The sequence below is a fragment of the Cylas formicarius genome, unplaced genomic scaffold, assembly GCF_029955315.1.
Source record: "Cylas formicarius isolate icCylForm1 unplaced genomic scaffold, icCylForm1.1 PGA_scaffold_4__25_contigs__length_36172078, whole genome shotgun sequence".
NCBI lineage: Eukaryota > Metazoa > Arthropoda > Insecta > Coleoptera > Brentidae > Cylas > Cylas formicarius.
The window spans coordinates 27447221-27466061 of NW_026844334.1; the positions used below are offsets into that span (position 1 = coordinate 27447221).

The window sequence follows — 18841 nt, forward strand, 5'->3', positions numbered from 1 at the left end:
TTTGCTCATACGATCTGGCATATACATTAAAAACATATTTAAATTAGAAAATTGTTCTAATTAACCAAAAAGTTGATGCTGCTCAATTTTACAGTTTTTTGTGGAATCAATTTATTTTTTTAGTCTATCTCGTTTGTGCGAGCACTGTCTATGTAGCGTAGTGCCTTCATGGATCAAATTATTGGATTAACGATTCATATGATTTGGCTAGAAGAAGCCACGCAATAACAATTCGTCCGATTCAGCAAGATTATAAAGTTTTTCCATTTTCGCCTGATTTAGCCTTGTTAATTTATTCGAATTTAAAGAAATATCTCAGATGACAAAAAGAATATTCAAAATTCATTCAGTTTGTTTGTATGTGTAACTATCTGTGCTAACGTTTTCATTTTACTCAACAACAAAAATTTATTTGCTATATGTTTCATTTCAGGAGCGTTCATTCGAAGCGAGACATGCCCCTTATGATTGGGTCTTGATCTTTGTCCGTTATCTGTTATTTGTTTTTTAAATAATATTTTAAATGAAGAAAATTTTAATAGTAGGATAAGATAAAATAATCATTATAAGAAAAAGAAAATTTCTATTTTTGTTTCTCGTATGTAAAAACGTTGACCGAATACCAAGAAAGCTTTTATTACGTTTGACTAAAAGATATATGAAGGAATATGATTTTGTATATACGCAAGTCTTTTCTGTTTTGCGTGTTTATGGTTTGATTTTTTCGGTTACTCACCGTATTAATTAAAATACCTACTTTTATAGTAAACAAATTGCTTGTCTTTTTAAAATATTGCCGAATTAGTGCGAAGCTCTACAAACAATAAAAATGGTACAAAAATTAAGAAGTATGGAAATTCAATACAAATAGCACGAGATTGCCATTGCCCTTGATGTGCTACGGAGTATCACCAAATAATTTCGGAATAACACGTCTTGTTTCGTTCTATTTCTTCAAGTTTGGACTGGTTATTTGAAAGGTGGACTCAACGATTGATATTTACATGATTTTGAACAATTCTAATAATAGGTGTAGCAAAAATAAATCCATTATTGTTTATGAAATTGAGTATGCATACAATCAACCGATTTATGTCAAACATGAACCCTTTTGTTTCATAATTGTTGCCATTTTAAAGGCAATTTTATTGTGCCTGTCTAGTAGTCCACGCGCCTGTTGTCAAAAAACTGAGAAAGTCGGTTTTCGCAAGCTTCCATTGAATTACATTTTTCCAGGGCAAAATTATGGGTCATAGAAAGGAATATGTCCTACGTCGATTTTTGCTGAGTCGAACTTAGCGAGCCAGTTTCAGTCAAGCTCTGAAGAAACCAACAGGATGATTGGCGAAACGTTAGCATGTTCGACTCAATAAAAATCGACGCAGGAGGAATCCAGAAGTTTTGTAAAAAGTATTATATTTGCCTGTGGAAGTTTCTTCGAAAAATTAAGCTTGATTGTATATGGTGTTTTGTTGTGTTCTCAAAATGGTCAATTGTTTAATTATAGGGTACTTTTAATTTCCCGATTCAGAATTAGGGATTTCTAAGGGAGTATTATCTTTGAAAAATTAAGGAATTTGTCGCTGGTAGCCAGATCCGGACCGTAAGATGGATGCATAAAACCCTCCCATCCAAGCTCCCAAAGCTTATGGCGATGTGTGCTGCTTGTCCTTGTTCTGATGAAAGACAATTGCTTTTCATTCTCCAAAATGGGGCGCTCGGTCAGTTGCGTAAGTTGTGCATCACTGGCTGTTAAATTGTAAAATATGACGAAGTGACACTATATTTTTTTAGAAGGAAGTCTTATCTTATACAAACATAGTACAGGTAACTGTAACCACATATTACAAAAATAATTACATTTAAAACACAACTTGTAACCAATCAATAAAATTTTAAGAAAATACTGGCAATCATGCGATTCATACTTTATGTTAAAAGTGGTTTATTTTTATCCTATGTATACCTATTTATAATAATCAAATTTAATTCAACATGTTTACATGCAATACCCAATACAAGGAAGCTAATTACTCACACACTTACTCTAAGCAGTTATAAGCTCTGCACATGAACCGAAAAAACAGTCAACAATCTCACTAAGTGAATCCGCATTAATATCATCAAATTTTGCTTTGCTTTTGCCACTCAGAGTTCACCATACCATCGAAAAGCCCATACAGAAATTTTAAAGAATTGTCCCTCCTAACCTCCAGAGATGATTCCCCGAACCTGCGTATGCTACCTACAGGTCAAATCATCTGTGAGGATATGTAAAAACTGAGTATTTAGGAAACCGTCTCTATATTCTAATTTAGATCTCACTTACGAATAGTACAGAGTTCTAATTGTTAAAGTATTGTTGAAGTGTCGGCAACTTCTTATTACAAAACCCAACGGTCTTGGCGCCGATAATACTAATTGCTCAATATGAGGTATCAAAGTAAGTCTGCAATCGAAGACAATCCCCAAGTTTTTAACCTCACTTAGTAGATTCAGTTGTGAATTGAAAGAAAAAACCGGCACTTTGCTTCCAATAAAAAGAACTGGATAACTTTCAAAGTTTTGTTCTCAAATTCTGCTTTGCGCGTTTTATTACAAATTCACTCCCGATACAAATTTTCATATAACTTTCGTTAACATATTATTTTATTAAAAGACCTTATCTTAATAAATTTCACTTCCCCATATTGGGAACTACCAATTTTGTTGCGTCAGTATAAAGATCCCCCCGATAAAATGATAATATATCGTTGAAAAATCATCCACCAGATGAAAAGTTTTCTGTGTTAATCGACTTCGAAGCACAAAAGATAAAAGCACACAAAAAATAACTGCAACAATTTACTGGAATATTTACGCCCGATCTGGCCGTACGTGCATGTTATTGGATTAACATGGCTCGCCGGACCAAATACCGCCATCAATATGCTAATTAATTTTCCAGAGAGCGACGCCCGAACCATCGAAGGGCATGATTCAATAACGCCATCCAGCATTATCCATGGCTGGTGTGATAAACATCACCGCGCCATCGTTGTTGATTTTGCTGTGTCAATTAATAGGCAATTTGATATTTGGTGTAACGTGCACGTAATTTAGATACGCCAGCATCTCTGTCGATTGTTCAATATTATATAATATTGTATGCGGCTACGTTGCGGACGTTCGCGAATGCTTTCACTCTGCCAGAATGCCATAATATACCTTGACGTCGGATTGGGTCGTTCATTTTCGTTTAACTCGAACTTTAGTTATTTGTACTTATAATGTCCTGCATATGTCAGTCCTATAGAAACCTGGGAATCCTGAAAAAACACTTTTTAAGTATTACGTATTACGAAACTATAATATTTTATTTTTTATTTATCCAGATTTCTAATTATTAGAGACTACAGTTTACAGAACTTGTAAGATGTGTTGTAACCTCGTCCTTGGTTATAGACCTTTGTGCAGCTTCTTGTCTCTGCATAGACTCCACAACTTCGATAGTGACTGCTTGTTGTAGCTCTTTACCGCTAGTTTGGTTAATACCATTGTTGTGACCTTCCTTTCATGGCTTAGCAGGTGTGCTAAGTAGTTCCTTGGCGCCTGTTTTTGTTCTTGCGTGTCTGCTAGGATAAGCTTTATTTCCAAGTACCAGGTATGATGCATGATATTAAAATATGTATTGTTTATTTAGGTGTTTCCAAATTGTAGATGCTCTATTATTTATTGCTATTTTGAAGTACTTTAGGCTGCACTGTTTTTTTGTATTGTCTTAATTTTTAAGAAATATTTAATTAATTTTTCAAAGAAACTTCCACAGGCTACTGTAATACTATTTAAAAAAACTTCTGGATTCCTCCTGTTGAATCGAACTTGCTGACGTTTCGCCAATCGTCCTGTTGGCTTCTTCAGAGCTTAACTCAAACATAAATAATTATCTGCATATGTATCTAGCTATCCATTTATCTATTATCTATTGTGATGATACTATTTTAATTAGGATATGGTATATCATAAATAAGAAAAAGAGAGATCAAAGGGGATTGTCAACAATATAAATATATTTTTTTATTAATTTCAAAAATATAATTATTTCATATAAACATGATTAGGTTCTTCTCAGGTTGATTAAAAATGCCAGTGTGGATTGAAATGCAAAAATTATATAAGCATTACTTAAGTTTATTTAACACACTTTTTATTGATTGATTCATTAAAATACGTGTACCTCAATCAGTCCTCTCAAGGTTATTGTATAGGTCACATAGTTTCTGTATTGGTCACTAATTTTAACGAATAATTGAGAAAGTTCAGAAAAAAAGATTAACTTTTTAAATTATAGGTATTATCGGACTTAGCAGGCCAATTTATAGTTTTATAATTTGCCGGTACTATCAGAGAGACGTGTATATTTTGATATTTGTTATATGTTTAAATGCTGTACTGTATTGGGATTGTACAGTTTTTCTCCCTAAATTGCAGACCATGCTTTGCTATTTCTTTGCTCTACATCTTATAATAGTATAGTCAGTGGGAACGCAGCGGTTGATATTTGCCATCAAAGTTTTGGACATTTTAAACAACAGTGAAAAGTGATAATGTCTTATTTCCTTAGTTTTGTATGTTAAATTTCTACTTTGATCATCTTACCCTATATTCAATAATAATAGTGTCAAGCACTATAACAAGTTCACTGTTCAATTATTTTTAGGTCTAATATACTTGTAATATTTTGTCTCTCGGAAACGTTGTAAAAGACTTCTAAAAATATTTTTGGATTAATGGTTTTGTTACTTCATACTTTTAGTCACAACAAATCTCAATGATACAAAATTTTAAAACAGGTGCTATTACTGCCAGAGAATTAAAGGTGTTTTTTAAATAAAATTAATAAAATAAAATTAGTTTAACAAACTTATCTTGTTTATGACTTTCTACAATTGTTATTTGTTATCGTCAATTTTACTATTTAAGAAAACTAGATGTTTGTCATTCGATTAAAGATAATTAATGTTATTTTGCGCATTAGCAACAATTATATCTACATCTAGGAATGGTGAAAACAATCCGATTAATTTACGTTGTTGAAACATTTATTAACGGCAAAACCCCATATATATTAGCATTTATTAATTCAGCTTTTCATGAATTATTTATAAGGCGGAGCAAGGTATTAGATAATTTAATAATTACTTTATGCAGCGGGCAAACGCCGAAAATTTGTTTACATCGAGATGGGGCCCCACCACTTAGTTGGTCTCCAAATGTACCACAGTTGATGTATAACCATGACAAGTCAAAACTTTTTTGGCCTACAATACTTTTTTGCCCTATAGTTTAATTAATTAGTGAGAATAGGATATTAAGCAACGAGTTTATTTAGAAGTTTGCTTAATAAACCAGTGCCTGAAGAAGTTTATCTTGCATGCTATAAGAACATGAATGGTGATGTGTGACCTGCCTGTCACTGACAAATGTCAAAATATTTTATCCAAACTCTTCCGAAAATATCCTACCAATTAATTACCCGTGTCTAAAGTACCGCAAATGTCCGAAGCCGACCTTGGATAACCTAGCTGACGTCTTAAAGTGGCACTTTACGCCTGCTTGATAAATGCTTAATTTTAGAATGAAGATGTGCAAAAAACTGAATTCTAATTTTTTCAATGTTTATCTGTGGAACTTTGGAGCATCATCAATCCTCCAAGTTTTCCCACTCTAGTTATTCCCATTCATAATATAACGGGTTTTATGAATGAGTAGGGTTGTGGAATTGACCAGTCAAATTTTTTTGTGTCAGTTGATCAGTCAATTAAAAATAGAATGAAATTCTATTTATTTATTTATATTGTGCGTTACGTTACCGTAGCATCGTTCTGAGAACTAAATGGAATCGGTAAATATTGTATTCGTTTTTTCCTTGAAGGGAGTTATAGGGAAACTGGATATTACAAACGCATAATAATTTATTATAAAATACATTTTGACGGTCAACTGACCAGCCCTAACACTCTGAATAAGTGGCGCAGTCTACCTTATTAAGTTTGTGGTTTTAAACCTTTTTGAACTTTCAGCATTCTCCAAAATCAATTTGAAATTACTGACAATCTCATCGACAATCAGCAATGTACATTTAAGAGCGTACTAACGGCGGATTTTATGCAAATTCGACCCGAATTGATGGCGTTTCACGGTTTGTGTGTACGTTTTAATTAATCTACGTCTGTCGCGCCACTTTTTTGTTTTTGATATACTCACATAGGCTAATTAGCCCATCGTTTTTCTTTTTTTTTTAACGGAAGAGGTGCTTTCGTGCGGGGAAAAAATTCGTTTTGACGTCCGTCTGCCCATTAATTAAGTCGCCTGTCGTAACTATTTAAAGCATAAGGAGGGGTTTAGTATGTGCAGTCTATTACTTGTCGAATGTACATGTAGGCATAAATCAATTCTAGGCATATAATCATTTGCCGAAGCATTTAATGCCCCAAACGTTTCAAACTATTTTAAATATTCGAAATTATTACCCAGAATCATACTTTCAACACAAGATTATGAGGTTGATGAACCTCGGATTTGTATCACAGTTAAAACTATAGTAACTGAGACTAATAATTGACATGTCCAAGAATTGCGAATATTTTCGTCATCCTCTCTTTCGATTTCGAGAAATTCAATTACAGAGGCGATGTCAACATATGTCAGGCGATGCCAATTTGATTAAGCATTGTTAGACAGACATTTTTAAATGTATTTAGTTTTAAATATGGACTTTTTTGACCTTGAAAATACTGGAATACCTTAAGAAAATATATTTTTGGGCCTATTAACAGCTACCTACTCATCTAATGCCTGCGGTTGATTTTATCGTTACTTGTATATTTTTGCCCATCCGATTGAACTAACCAATCATCGCGATAATCGTTTGAGCTGAATTCAGAGCTGACCAGAATAAGGACGACAGGAAAAATATTACTTACCAAAACCTTAAAATCCTCGCTTTTTAACTCTGTTGACTGCATTGAGTGTTCATCGGATGTTTCACCAAATAGTATAATTTTTTAAATCATAAAATGTATTCTTGGTTCAAAAAACGTGTAGGCATATAATAAAAATCAATATGGAAGATATCATGTACATCTACTACTTCTGAAGAGGTAAACAATTATCATGAAGATGTAAATTCGGTGGTATATAAAGCTACAAAACTGGAATTTTATTCTTATGGGTGTTCTGTTCTTGAAACTGAGGACGATTCTTATATTTATTTTATAATTAAATTGACAGAGACAGAAATTTTATACAGTTGCCATGTGAAAGCAGTTCACCAGGTGAAAGAATTATATAATGCTTTATCCGTATCATCCGTATTACAATGGACAAAATGAAAAAAAGCTCCTTAGCGTGCGGTAATCGTTTGAGGTGGAGTGAGCAGAATAATAAAGATGGCGAGAAAAATCCAATCCAATCGAGATCTTCGCTTTTTAGCTCTGTTCACTGCATTGAGTGTTCTTCGGGTGCATCCTAAAAAGTATCATTCTAACATTTTCTTCTAATAATAATAATTTTATTCAGTTTGATGACGATTTCACTTCCCCCATCGGGACTTCATTCTGTTGCTCTTCATAGTGTTTAACACGTCATCATTTTACTCCTTCATTGTACAATATTATCAGAGCGCTTTTATTCCCTGTTTCAGCAGAGTTGCAATTTTTTATCATTCATCTCATTCCAACATCAACGTATTTGTTGTGTTGAGCATTGTCTTGTCTGTAGCATATCTAAGAGGGCAAACTAACACATCACAATATTCGAAAAATCCTTCACATTTTTTGAGGTGTCAATATTTGGCTTTCATGATAGTCTTGTGGCGCCCAATAGGGCAATTGACGCTATATTCTACACGGGACTGTATCATGTCCCCTTTTCTTTCTTGACGACAATCGATACCCGAAAATAGGATAAAGAGGTTTTTTGCACGAAACCCAAATTGATTTTAAATACCAACAAGCTTTTATTCAACTGAAAATAAAGAGTCCCGCGTTACGTGTCAGGAACCGTTCACGTCCTTAGATCCTTATCGGACAGGCGTCGGTCGTCTTTTAATAATTTTATCCTGCTGCCGGCAGGGTACCATACTGCGATTGCGGTGCGAAATTTTCGGACGCTCTTAACATTAACATTAAATTTTACACAGTTCCAGAAGTGAAGTTAGTGGTTAACTCCATCAATTTTGGAATCTTGGGTCCCCAGAAACCACACCGGTGAGTACCCTGTTTCGGTTATCGCCGTTGTGTGTTGCACAATTGTACCTATGGAATTATCCTATGGGTCATAATGTTGTATTCAGGGAATATTTAAATTCCAGCAAACTTACAGCCCTCTTGCGTACCTGAGTTTTCGAACCGCTGTGTGCTAACACAGTCCAAGGCCTCAATATTCACCTCATTTAAATAATTTTATAAACAGAGCAAAGAGAGGTCTGGCCTTATAAAACTCCTCTTGGGTTCTGGCAATCTTATTCGTTTGATAGTAAATTGATGAATAAATGCGGATATAAAAACAAGATGCTGCGAAAATAGGGAGCTATGAATTGACTTACATTACCTTATATTAAAGTAAATACAAAATATACATTTTTTTAATTAACATCGACTAAACGGATTTTATCGATCTTGGTCTCTTCTTTACTCATTTGACTTACTAATTTCTTAGTGATACCGCTAATAATAGAAAATTCCTAGATATAAATGAAATTTGGTTATCGTAAAATTTGAAAGACTATTTTTTAAGACTCATTTTTTAAGTGGACAAGTGCTAAGCGCAGAACAATAAACAGCTTACATATATAAAAATGGCGACAGAAAAAATAGTGTAAACTATGGGGGACTAAACGTCCCAAGCTCAGTGTGTAGACTATATGGCAAAATAATTAAAGAACAATATTGAAAAAAAAAAATCGAGCAGTGCAGGTAGGTCTATACAGGAAATAAAGTGTCTGTGCCTTAAGAACAAGGATGGTCCATCAGTCCGACGCTTTTTAAAAACCATTTAAATGCATTATACCAGTGGGTATAACTGTCAAAAATATCAAAATATACAGATACCTCGGAGTTAAAATATCAAATGATGGAACATGGACCTCAGGCATACAGACCAGAATCGCCCAAGGAACCACAGCCACCTGACTTAACTCGGTACTCGGTACAACAAAACTCACAAAAATTAGGATATATAAGTCCTGATTGAAAAGCGTAACAATTTAAATTACTGAAACTTAGGTTTTAAAACCTCACTGTAGAAAAAGCTAATGGCAATAGGAGACAAGGTTGTACGGACATGTGCGACGAATGGATACTGTGCGATAGCCAAAAAAAAATAGTCTTGTAAAGTCTTCAACAAAGAAGAAAAAATGGTGGACCAAGAAAAAGCAACCAAATTGAGAAAGCAATGGACAGTGTAATCCAAATGATGGAGACAGAACAAATAGACGAATGATCCGGTGCGGAATGCGGCTGTGGTAACTGTAAAAACCCGTAGTTTGTCTCTCTTGAAGACCCAATGTTTGGTATAATTTATAAATCATAAAAGGTATTCTTGGTTCAAAAAACGTGTAGCCACATAATAATCAATATGGAAGGGTAAGTACCATGTGCGTCGGGTATTTTGGAAAGAACTGCTTCGGAAGAGATAAAAAATTATCCGGAATTTTATTGACTAGGTGTTGTTGCTCGTATTTATTTGCTAAAGTGACATGGACAGAGCCCTTATGGAGTTGCCATACAAAATCAGTTTTCCAGGTGAATGAATTATAATGTCTTTATCCGTCATGATGGATATTATAATCGACAAAACGAAACAAACTTCCTTAGCGTGCAGTCTGTTCACCATGACCGTCTAGCAGAGAGCAGAGCAGAGCTAAAATGTAAAATAATGCCGAAGATGCCGTTAAAGGCTGACACGGTTTTCAACGTAACGTAACTTCCTTTTAAAATCTGCTCTACATTTGTTTTCCCTTATTTCACATTAAACCGTCGCGTTTCGCATTCATCACTCGAAAAATCTATTTCCTCAGGACCGAAATCTTGACGTGACTGAATAGAGCGAACAAAAGAACACTTCCATGCATAATAAACACATCTAGCACAGAAAGCCTCGAGCGTAAACAAAATGACTGTGTAGTGCCTCCTTTTAAAATGTTATTTCCACGATTTCTGACCTAAGAATTTTAAATTGTTTATTCCCCGCCCCAAACGGTTAAATCAAAATCGTAATAATATTTTTTTATTTTTTTTTATGCGGGTTATCTTTTAGCAAAAGAAATCCATCAAATTAAATTAACTTTACGTATATATAGCAAGCTTCTACAATTCCGCAACATCGTATTTACGATTTTCACCCTACATTTTCGGGCCATAGCGAAGATATCGAGTGTAAAAACCATCCGAATGATGAACAGCTTATCATTTTTTATTTTCCGGTTTATTTAGAATTCCTTGCACGTGAAATATGGGGCGAAAATAAACATCGGGAAACTTTGTACTGCGATATTAAAGGAAATTTATCATTCTTTGTGGAATTTCACGGAAAATATTACCAAAATAACAATAAAAGTAAAACGAAATGTTGGAGTTTGGCAACGCGATTTACAATATGTACGAATGAAGAAGGATGTAGACGAGCAAAGTTTGCGAAAAAGTGCCGGAAATTGGACGTTTTCATTGGGGATAAATGTATCATTAATCTTAAATAGGTGTGAGATATATTCCACAATTCGCTGTTTTGTCTTACGGATCACTCTTCAACCTGTTCTTCATTACTATTTGCACATCTGTGTAGTATTACACTAGCCTGTATGTATATATATATATATATATATATATATATATATATATATATATATATATATATATATATATATATATATATATATATATATATATATATATACCTCTGCTTAATGTAGCAGTTTCTTGCTTATGGAAGCAAGTGCCCAGTGATGCGATGGATAAAGTGCAGGTCTACAAGTTATTGCAAAACTGATTACACCATCTAATTGCTCATCTCCGCCACATACGAGTTTTTGTGACCATATTTTTCAAATTGTGAACATAAGTGATAAAAAACGATCTCCGTAAGTTTTGACTGTAAGATACGGGTTTATTGGACAAATCGAAATATTTTTATACAAAGAGTATGATGGTATTGTATGTATTCGTTTTGAAACACCTTGTATATGTTGCTACTTATTAAATACATATTGTAGAACATTGGAAATAGGGCTTCATCCTGGGTCATTATTAATTACATTAAAAAACTGGGAATATGCATGCAAACTTCTTAAAGTTGGGTTCACTCCACACTTCGCTGAAACTGTCACATCGTTCAAATACGGACATTTGTGAGCAGTTTCAGTTAAGCTCTGAAGAAGCCAACAGAATGATTGGCGAGACGTCAGCAAGTTCGATTCAACAACAACCGCCGCAGGAGGAAACTAGAAGATTTGTAAAGAGTTTAACAGTAACCTGTAGAAGTTTCTTTGAAAAATTAATGCAAGGAGTGTTCCCTAACCTGTGCTTGTTCAGTATTTTTCGTTTACTGCAATTGCATTCTATTTCTACCCCACCCGTACTCGTTCGTACAATTTGATCGATACTTATAATTGACCGTTTGATTTTAAACTATGGAACAAAGATGATCGGCTCATATCGTCCTAATCTATTGTGTCCAGGCCCCAACGCGGAACACTGCGGGACGCACAATTACTTCGCGTGAGACGCGTTACATAACAGCCGAGGCGAAAGATTAATAAACTTGAGGTCGAACGGTTCGGATATTGTCAGAGATACACACACAGACACATACATCAACGAAAAGGTTAATAGAGTGCACGGGTATCGTTTTTGAGGCTTCAACAGAAGATTTTTATTGCTTTCGAAATTTGCTAATTAATTTTCAAACGAAAAAAAAAAGGAAAAGGAACGTTGAAGCTTTTTGCTCGACAGAGTCGGTCCTAAACATGCTCCGTCGACATTTAAGACGTCGCCGGGAATTGATTCGAAATGTAAACACGGCTTGCTCTCCTCGCGGTCGTACGGTTTCTGGATGTGAGGAATTTCGCCGGTGTTAATTAATTCGCGATGGGTCGCGTTTGTGTTTTAACTCGTTTATTTAAATAAAAAGTCGTTAAAATTGACAGCCACACACGTAGAGGATAGTTTTACAAATAATGTCCGCGGCGCGCTGGAAATGCCGTCCGTTTTTAACGGCTTGATAAATTTCGAGGTTTATGATGTCGAAGGTTTTATTGAATTGCCGTTTGTAAACACTAAAAACGCTTGTGGTGCGATTTTTTCTTTTAGAGCATTTGGGTAATTACAGTCAAACTCCCTATAACGTATATACACACTTATTACGAAGCAACGGTTATAATGTACCATGTAAAAAGTCCCGACAATTCTTATGAAGCATTCAATAGAATCACCGTTTTTTGTAACGTTCTCGGTTATTACGTACTTCTGATACAAAGTACAAAATTTCCGAGTCGCAACCTCCAAAAATTTCATTATATAACACACTTTTAACAGTGGCTTATCATACAATCTGAGGTAGATGGAGACAACTTGCGTGTTTAGTTAACCAAAAATAACTTTAATTTGGAAAAATTCAATCTCCTATGGTAGATGTTGATATCGATAATGATATTGCGACAATCAACAAAGAAGTGCCCTAAGAAACATCTTCAACTTTTGACGACACCGTAACAAGGACCAAAAATGTAAAACAATTTTTTCAAACTTGAAGTAATATAGAAGATCGTATTTTAAGCGCATATCTGTAAATATAGACGTATTTACAGCAAATTATTCTGATAAATCGCCAAAAGCAAACTCGAATCACAGACTTTTTTACAAAATAGTTTTTGATTTTATTATTATTTTTTCTTGTATAATGTGGACACGTATGACTTACCACGCCAAATACATACTTCTATTCAAAAATGTAAAACAATTTTTTCAAAGTTGAAGTAATATAGAAGATCGTATTTTAAGCGCATATCTGTAAATAGAGACGTATTTACAGCAAATTATTCTGATAAATCGCCAAAAGCAAACTCGAATCACAGACTTTTTTACAAAATAGTTTTTGATTTTATTATTATTTTTTCTTGTATAATGTGGACACGTATGGCTTACCACGCCAAATACATACTTCTATTTATTTTAAAATTGTTTTCTTTTTAAAACAAAATAAATCGTTTGTTATGTCGTTTATAATATGTAGTATGTTCAAGAATTAATGAATATAAAAATCTAAGCCTATGTTTTTAATTATTTTCTAACGAACTTTTGATATAACGTACCTATTTTTAAGATCTCGACTGGTACATTATAACCAAGTTTTTATGTATTTTGATATTATTAATTGGTTATTGGCAAGAATTCATAATGTAAATCTCAATCAGCCTTATGGGTTTGGTTAATAAATCAAAATAACTTAAGTAATAATATTAATAAGTTAAACATCATCGTAATCTGGTAGTAATGGATGTTTCATTATGAACCCTTGGTCTCGCGCATGAGAACCCTGTTAAAAGTGTAACCGAAGTCTTGCTTTTGCAAAGTATGTCATCTTGACTTTTGACAGATCCTATTGAATATAACTTTTAACGGCATTAGATGCAAAACAAATAGTGAAAATGTGTATGTATGTGTAATAAGTAGAGGATTTATTAAACAAAGAAGCTTTAAAAGAAGCGTAGTGATTTTCAATCTCACCACCTGGAGAATTATAAAATAAGGATAAGGGTAATAAGAAGAAAAATATATTCCCTTTATCAAAACCAGGTTGTCCTTAATTTGGAATAACTGAATAGGAAAGTAGAACATAAAACCAAAACCTCCAGGAAATTAAAAAGTATCCTTAATTCATTTTTCCAGAACATTTAACAAAATTCAAATATTTTCAGAAGGTACTGCCGTAAAATGCCGCACCAAAACTTATTGACGATCTGCTGATTATTGAATTTGAAGAATTGAATTGAAGATTATTGATTAAAAAAAGAATTTTAGATCTAGCGCATGTGCGTGTAAGGGACCTTCTCACAATATCCAGAGGATGGGTTGATTCCAGTAAAAACCTTCAAACTTATTTAGGCGATTGTTGATCATTTGTATATATTTAGTGGCATCGAATTCTCTTTTGTCTTTATATTTTTAAAACACCTAAAAAATCCGTCCCTGTTGCTCTGTCGTACAATATCGACTGCCGTGGACAGGTTATTTCACTAATTGCTGTCAAAAGCCAAGACGATCAATTTTGAAACAGGCAAACGATTATAGTCCTCAGAATGATTGCTACCTCATTTGCGACACTTGCGTCCTAAAATGAAGATGCATTTAGGACTTGGTGTTTTTTCACAGTGAGAAACAACGTGGTTTTTTTGATAGATTTTTGTATGTGGTTTGCCAAAATTTTACTGCCTATGATATGGACTAATAAGGAAGTTTGATGGATGGAATGTTAGCAAATAAAGATATCCAGAGTCCTTTGCTGCTTTTTTCATTCCATACAATACATAGAAATTTGATATAATACCTTTTTGGCGGTTTGTGAAAGATTGTGCTTATGCCGAGATGCAATTACTACAATTAAAACAGCGAATTTTAAAGGCTGCTGTAAAATTGAAACGTAAAACCCAATATTGTTCAAAAAAAAATATTTATCACTGAATGCCTTTGTAATATTACGAAATTTAATCAAAATTAAGAGATTGTGTGATGGTGGATCTGTTAGGACTGGTCGCTCTTTTGAAGGAAAGTAACATAATAGCTCTTAGTGTTTGATTCAGAAAAAATACGTTTCGGTCAGATGAGGTTAATATTTGCTCCCTTTCTCGTTTCTTGTAATTCACTGATACTTACTAGTTCAGTCTGAAATATAGCTTAACCGATTACAGGAACACCCGGGGATATAGGCTAATGTGTAAAATATCCCAAAGGAAAAGGTGAATTTATATTAAATAAATCGACTTCATTTTCCGTTTACTGTAAGTCTTAGCTAATATAGCGTGTTCTGTCAAATTCATCATATTCGATACATTGAAAATTATCTATTCAAAATTCCATCAAATGCCTAGAAGATGTATCTGATATCTACTATTTGTTTCATAAAATGGCCGATAGATTTGGTAAGTTATAATTACAATTCCGAATTTCATTATTCATTATTAATTCTGTTTGCCAAATAACCTAAAAGTACTGCTAATTGTTTGCAAAATCGACTAATCTATCTAGCCCTTTAAAATTGACCTCCGGTATTTCGTAGGATTCGTATGATTCGAAGTTTTCTGAAACCTGCACGTTCAACACATTTTATTTTCTTAAGGCAATTTGCTTAAATCGCAAACGTCCATCTGGCTCATTGCATTGGTCGCGATTATAAGCTTTCGTCGAATTGAAATGAATTTTTTTAAAAATATGTTTGGTTTCAGGTGGTCAGCCAGCCATGGATACTGTCGCCGGACACAAACACGGGGGACCTGACAAAATTATGCAATCACAAACGAAAAATGTGCGCTATGGCGTCCTTGAATTGCAAACCGCCCGACCCCAACGTAAAGGCCGCCAAAGGTGAGCGATTAATTTCAAGATAAAACAACAAAATTTTCAATTTGCGTCCGCAGTCACTGTGCTACGGAAAGTTAGAGACGATATTAGGTCTTTAATTGCCAAGAAAAAAGAGTTCAAAATGTGTATGGAGGGATTGTTTTCTTAGCTCATATAAAGTCCATTAAAAGTTCGAGAAGCTTTTAAATTACTTCCACCGCGTCGCTGTCTTCTCGCTGTAATTCCTTAGAAAACTGTTTTACCAAGGCGCGTCGCTTTTTCGAAGTTGTTCGTGACAATGTTTAACTTTTAAACAACTAAATTGATGTCGGGAAACGGAACGGTTAAATATTAATTGCCTCTTTGCGATATAGTGCGGCTAAGTAGCGAAAAATAGATTTGGAGAGTAATTAAAATTTATTAAGTAACACCGGTTGCGACTCGGTAACGCCAAGAAACAAAGATATAAGTAAAAAAACATTTTTAGTAGTAGGTTTTATACAGTACAGGTGAAAAAGATGGGTCAACCCGCTAATGATATACGAAATACTAGAAAAAGAGTGTATCCGGTACATATTAATCGCCCTTTAAACGCTTTTTATTTACTTGTTAAAAATTTACCATTTTTACCTTTTTTTATATTCCCACTATGTGCAGCCTGACTTCTTAGACACGCGTTGAATTTTGCAGTTGAGTTATCAGTGTAAACAATAGAAATCATACATTTATTTATCCCGTTTTATTTACAATATTTTTTCGCCCCTGTGTGCGTTTGTATATTAACGAGGAATGTGGAACATTTAACTTAAATTTGTTCTATTGTTGAAAGTACGTAATTTTTTAAAAATATTTCTAATTATTTTTTTTTGATCTTGTCATATAAAACAAAATATGTTATTAATTATTAATTAATTAATAACTTTTAATGTACTAATTGGAATTTATTAAAAAAAATTCCAGATAAAAATATTATTTTTTAAGCAAACCTGAACGCTCCCAATTTAAGTTAGATAGCTTCTAAACTTATTTGGAAAAATGTTGAAATTACATTATTTAAAAATTTATACAAAGAACCAACAAAGAACATTTTGAAAATCTGCATAAGTAATAATCATTGTGGGCTTGCTTCTTGTTCTTATTTTCAGGTCAGCATCGCGCTATATAATGTTAAGTTGATTCAATGACATTTTCAAGCAATTTAAGTAGGCACAGGTCTGTTGACCTGTTTTTTTTTCTTTTTGTTATTCTAAAGGGCGTTTTAAGAGAAATTTTTGACAACCATCCGATAAAATTCAAATTGCGACTTAATTTTCAACATTCTTTTATCTTAATATTTATTAAAATAAAAATAAAAATTTGAAATTAAAAAAGTCTTAGGTTTGCAAAAATATAAGATTTGTAGTTTCTGGCGAAATTAACCACCAGCATCGAATTTCCTTCACTACTACTAGGGCTTCAAAGATTCACCACACATACACAAAAGAACAGTCACTGAAGCTTAAAATGAATTTTATCTTTATTTTTAGTTGCAAGTGCAAACTTTGAGTTATCCTTCTGGTTGTTTATCCATTCTGTGACTCTGCACTCCTATCAAACCGTGTTTTCCGTGTTTTTTGGGTTGCTGGCGAAGGTGCCGGGTCGTTACATTATTACAGTACGGCAATTTGAGTTTGTTTATAATTATAATTTTATTATTTCTACCGTATTATCATTGAACATCATCGGTCTCTTGGACAATAAAGCCTTATAATAATTACTTTGAAATAATGTTTGTTAACCCTGTAGAGGCTAGTGATTTTTCAAGGTCAACTAACCAACTAGCATGTCAATAAATATTGTTTATACCCATTAATTTGAATCCCCTTTATTGTCTGTCCCGTTTTATTGATCCCGTTGAGGGTAATCCTGTCGAAGGGGAGTTATTTGTTGTGGTCAGCGATTCGAATTTATTAGAGACAGAAAGGGTAGCGTTAACCGTCGTCGTCAGACTCGACAATCCGGATAAAGGGACACATAATCGATACTGGCACGATGTCGTTATCATGTCGATACCGTCGACGTCTGAGGGCACACGATTATTAATTTTAATATTGTGGCAATTTTAAATTTTATGCTGCAATAAAATCCGATGTTGGGATATAACTAACTATATATAATCAAAGAAGAGCATTGTTTTCATTTTAACGTGACGAGCCCAGACAATGTTGCCAGTGCTGGACATCGCCTAGTGTTTTTACCGAGACACGGACCATACACAGAATAATATTTTTGTTTATTTAAATTAGAAATTTAATTATTATACTTTTATAAAATGCAATGCTAATATTTCGTTAAACATTATAAGATAATAAATAGTTCTTTTTTTGAGAATAGCGATATGGTTTTTAAGAGGTGTCCTTTTTTAATATGACAACATTCGAACTGGTGATACCAGTGAAGGGAGTTTTTCCCCTCGATTTAAAATAAATAAGTAAATAAATAAATAAAGACGTCTTTATTTTCCTGCAACAATTAACATATTCTTATATAAACAAAAAATCCACAATATTTTTTGTTTATATAAGAATATAAAAAATATTGTGGCATAACTCAGGTCGCCACGTCAGAAGAAGTATCGGTTAAGATTGTTTAGTAGATTTTTATTTGGTATAGAAGGTTTGATGTCCGGTTCCATATTTATGTTCAGCAACTGCTGACGAGTTTATTCTTTATTCTTTACCGCATATACATCGAATGCTGTAAACTCCTGGTGTCTCAAACAGAATTTTCTTTTGATATGTGGTCAGTAATGTTTTGAATGTAGGGAACACAGTGTGGGGATGCCTTTGAACTCTTTTTGTTGGGGAGGTTGTGGTGAAGAAGATTTTGTAATGGAACGCTTAATGTCTGTGAAAAGTATTTGAATTATGTAAGTTGCATTTAATTCTGGGTCTATCGATTCGGGTTGAGATATTTCTATTTACAAGAGAGTTGATGTGGTGGGCTAATGATGTGATACTGCATATAGATATGCTGTGTACGTAGGTTTTCTGTAAACTGAATGACCCAAGGTTAGGTCTGATTTTCTATTAATAAGAGTATCTAAAAGAGCGAGACTATTTATAGTTTCTAATTCCATGGATCTAGTATAATGTTTTTTAATTGTTCGATGGAGAAAAAAAGCAATTAAGTCCAAAACTGTCAATTTACCTTGTAAAGAGTTTTAATATAGAATCTAGATATTTTGCTAGAGAATGGGTTGGAGAACC

At 33.6% G+C, this 18841-nt stretch overlaps 1 protein-coding gene across 3 annotated transcripts in view; it reads left to right on the top strand.

Moving 5' to 3' along the window:
- LOC132701559 (uncharacterized) overlaps positions 1-18841 on the top strand; it is a 248037-nt gene that overhangs the window by 146288 nt on the left and 82908 nt on the right. For all 3 annotated transcript variants that reach the window (XM_060669599.1, XM_060669600.1, XM_060669601.1), the window contains one exon: positions 15479-15617. In XM_060669599.1, the coding sequence (XP_060525582.1) occupies positions 15479-15617 (139 nt within the window). The remainder of the gene's footprint in view (positions 1-15478; positions 15618-18841) is intronic.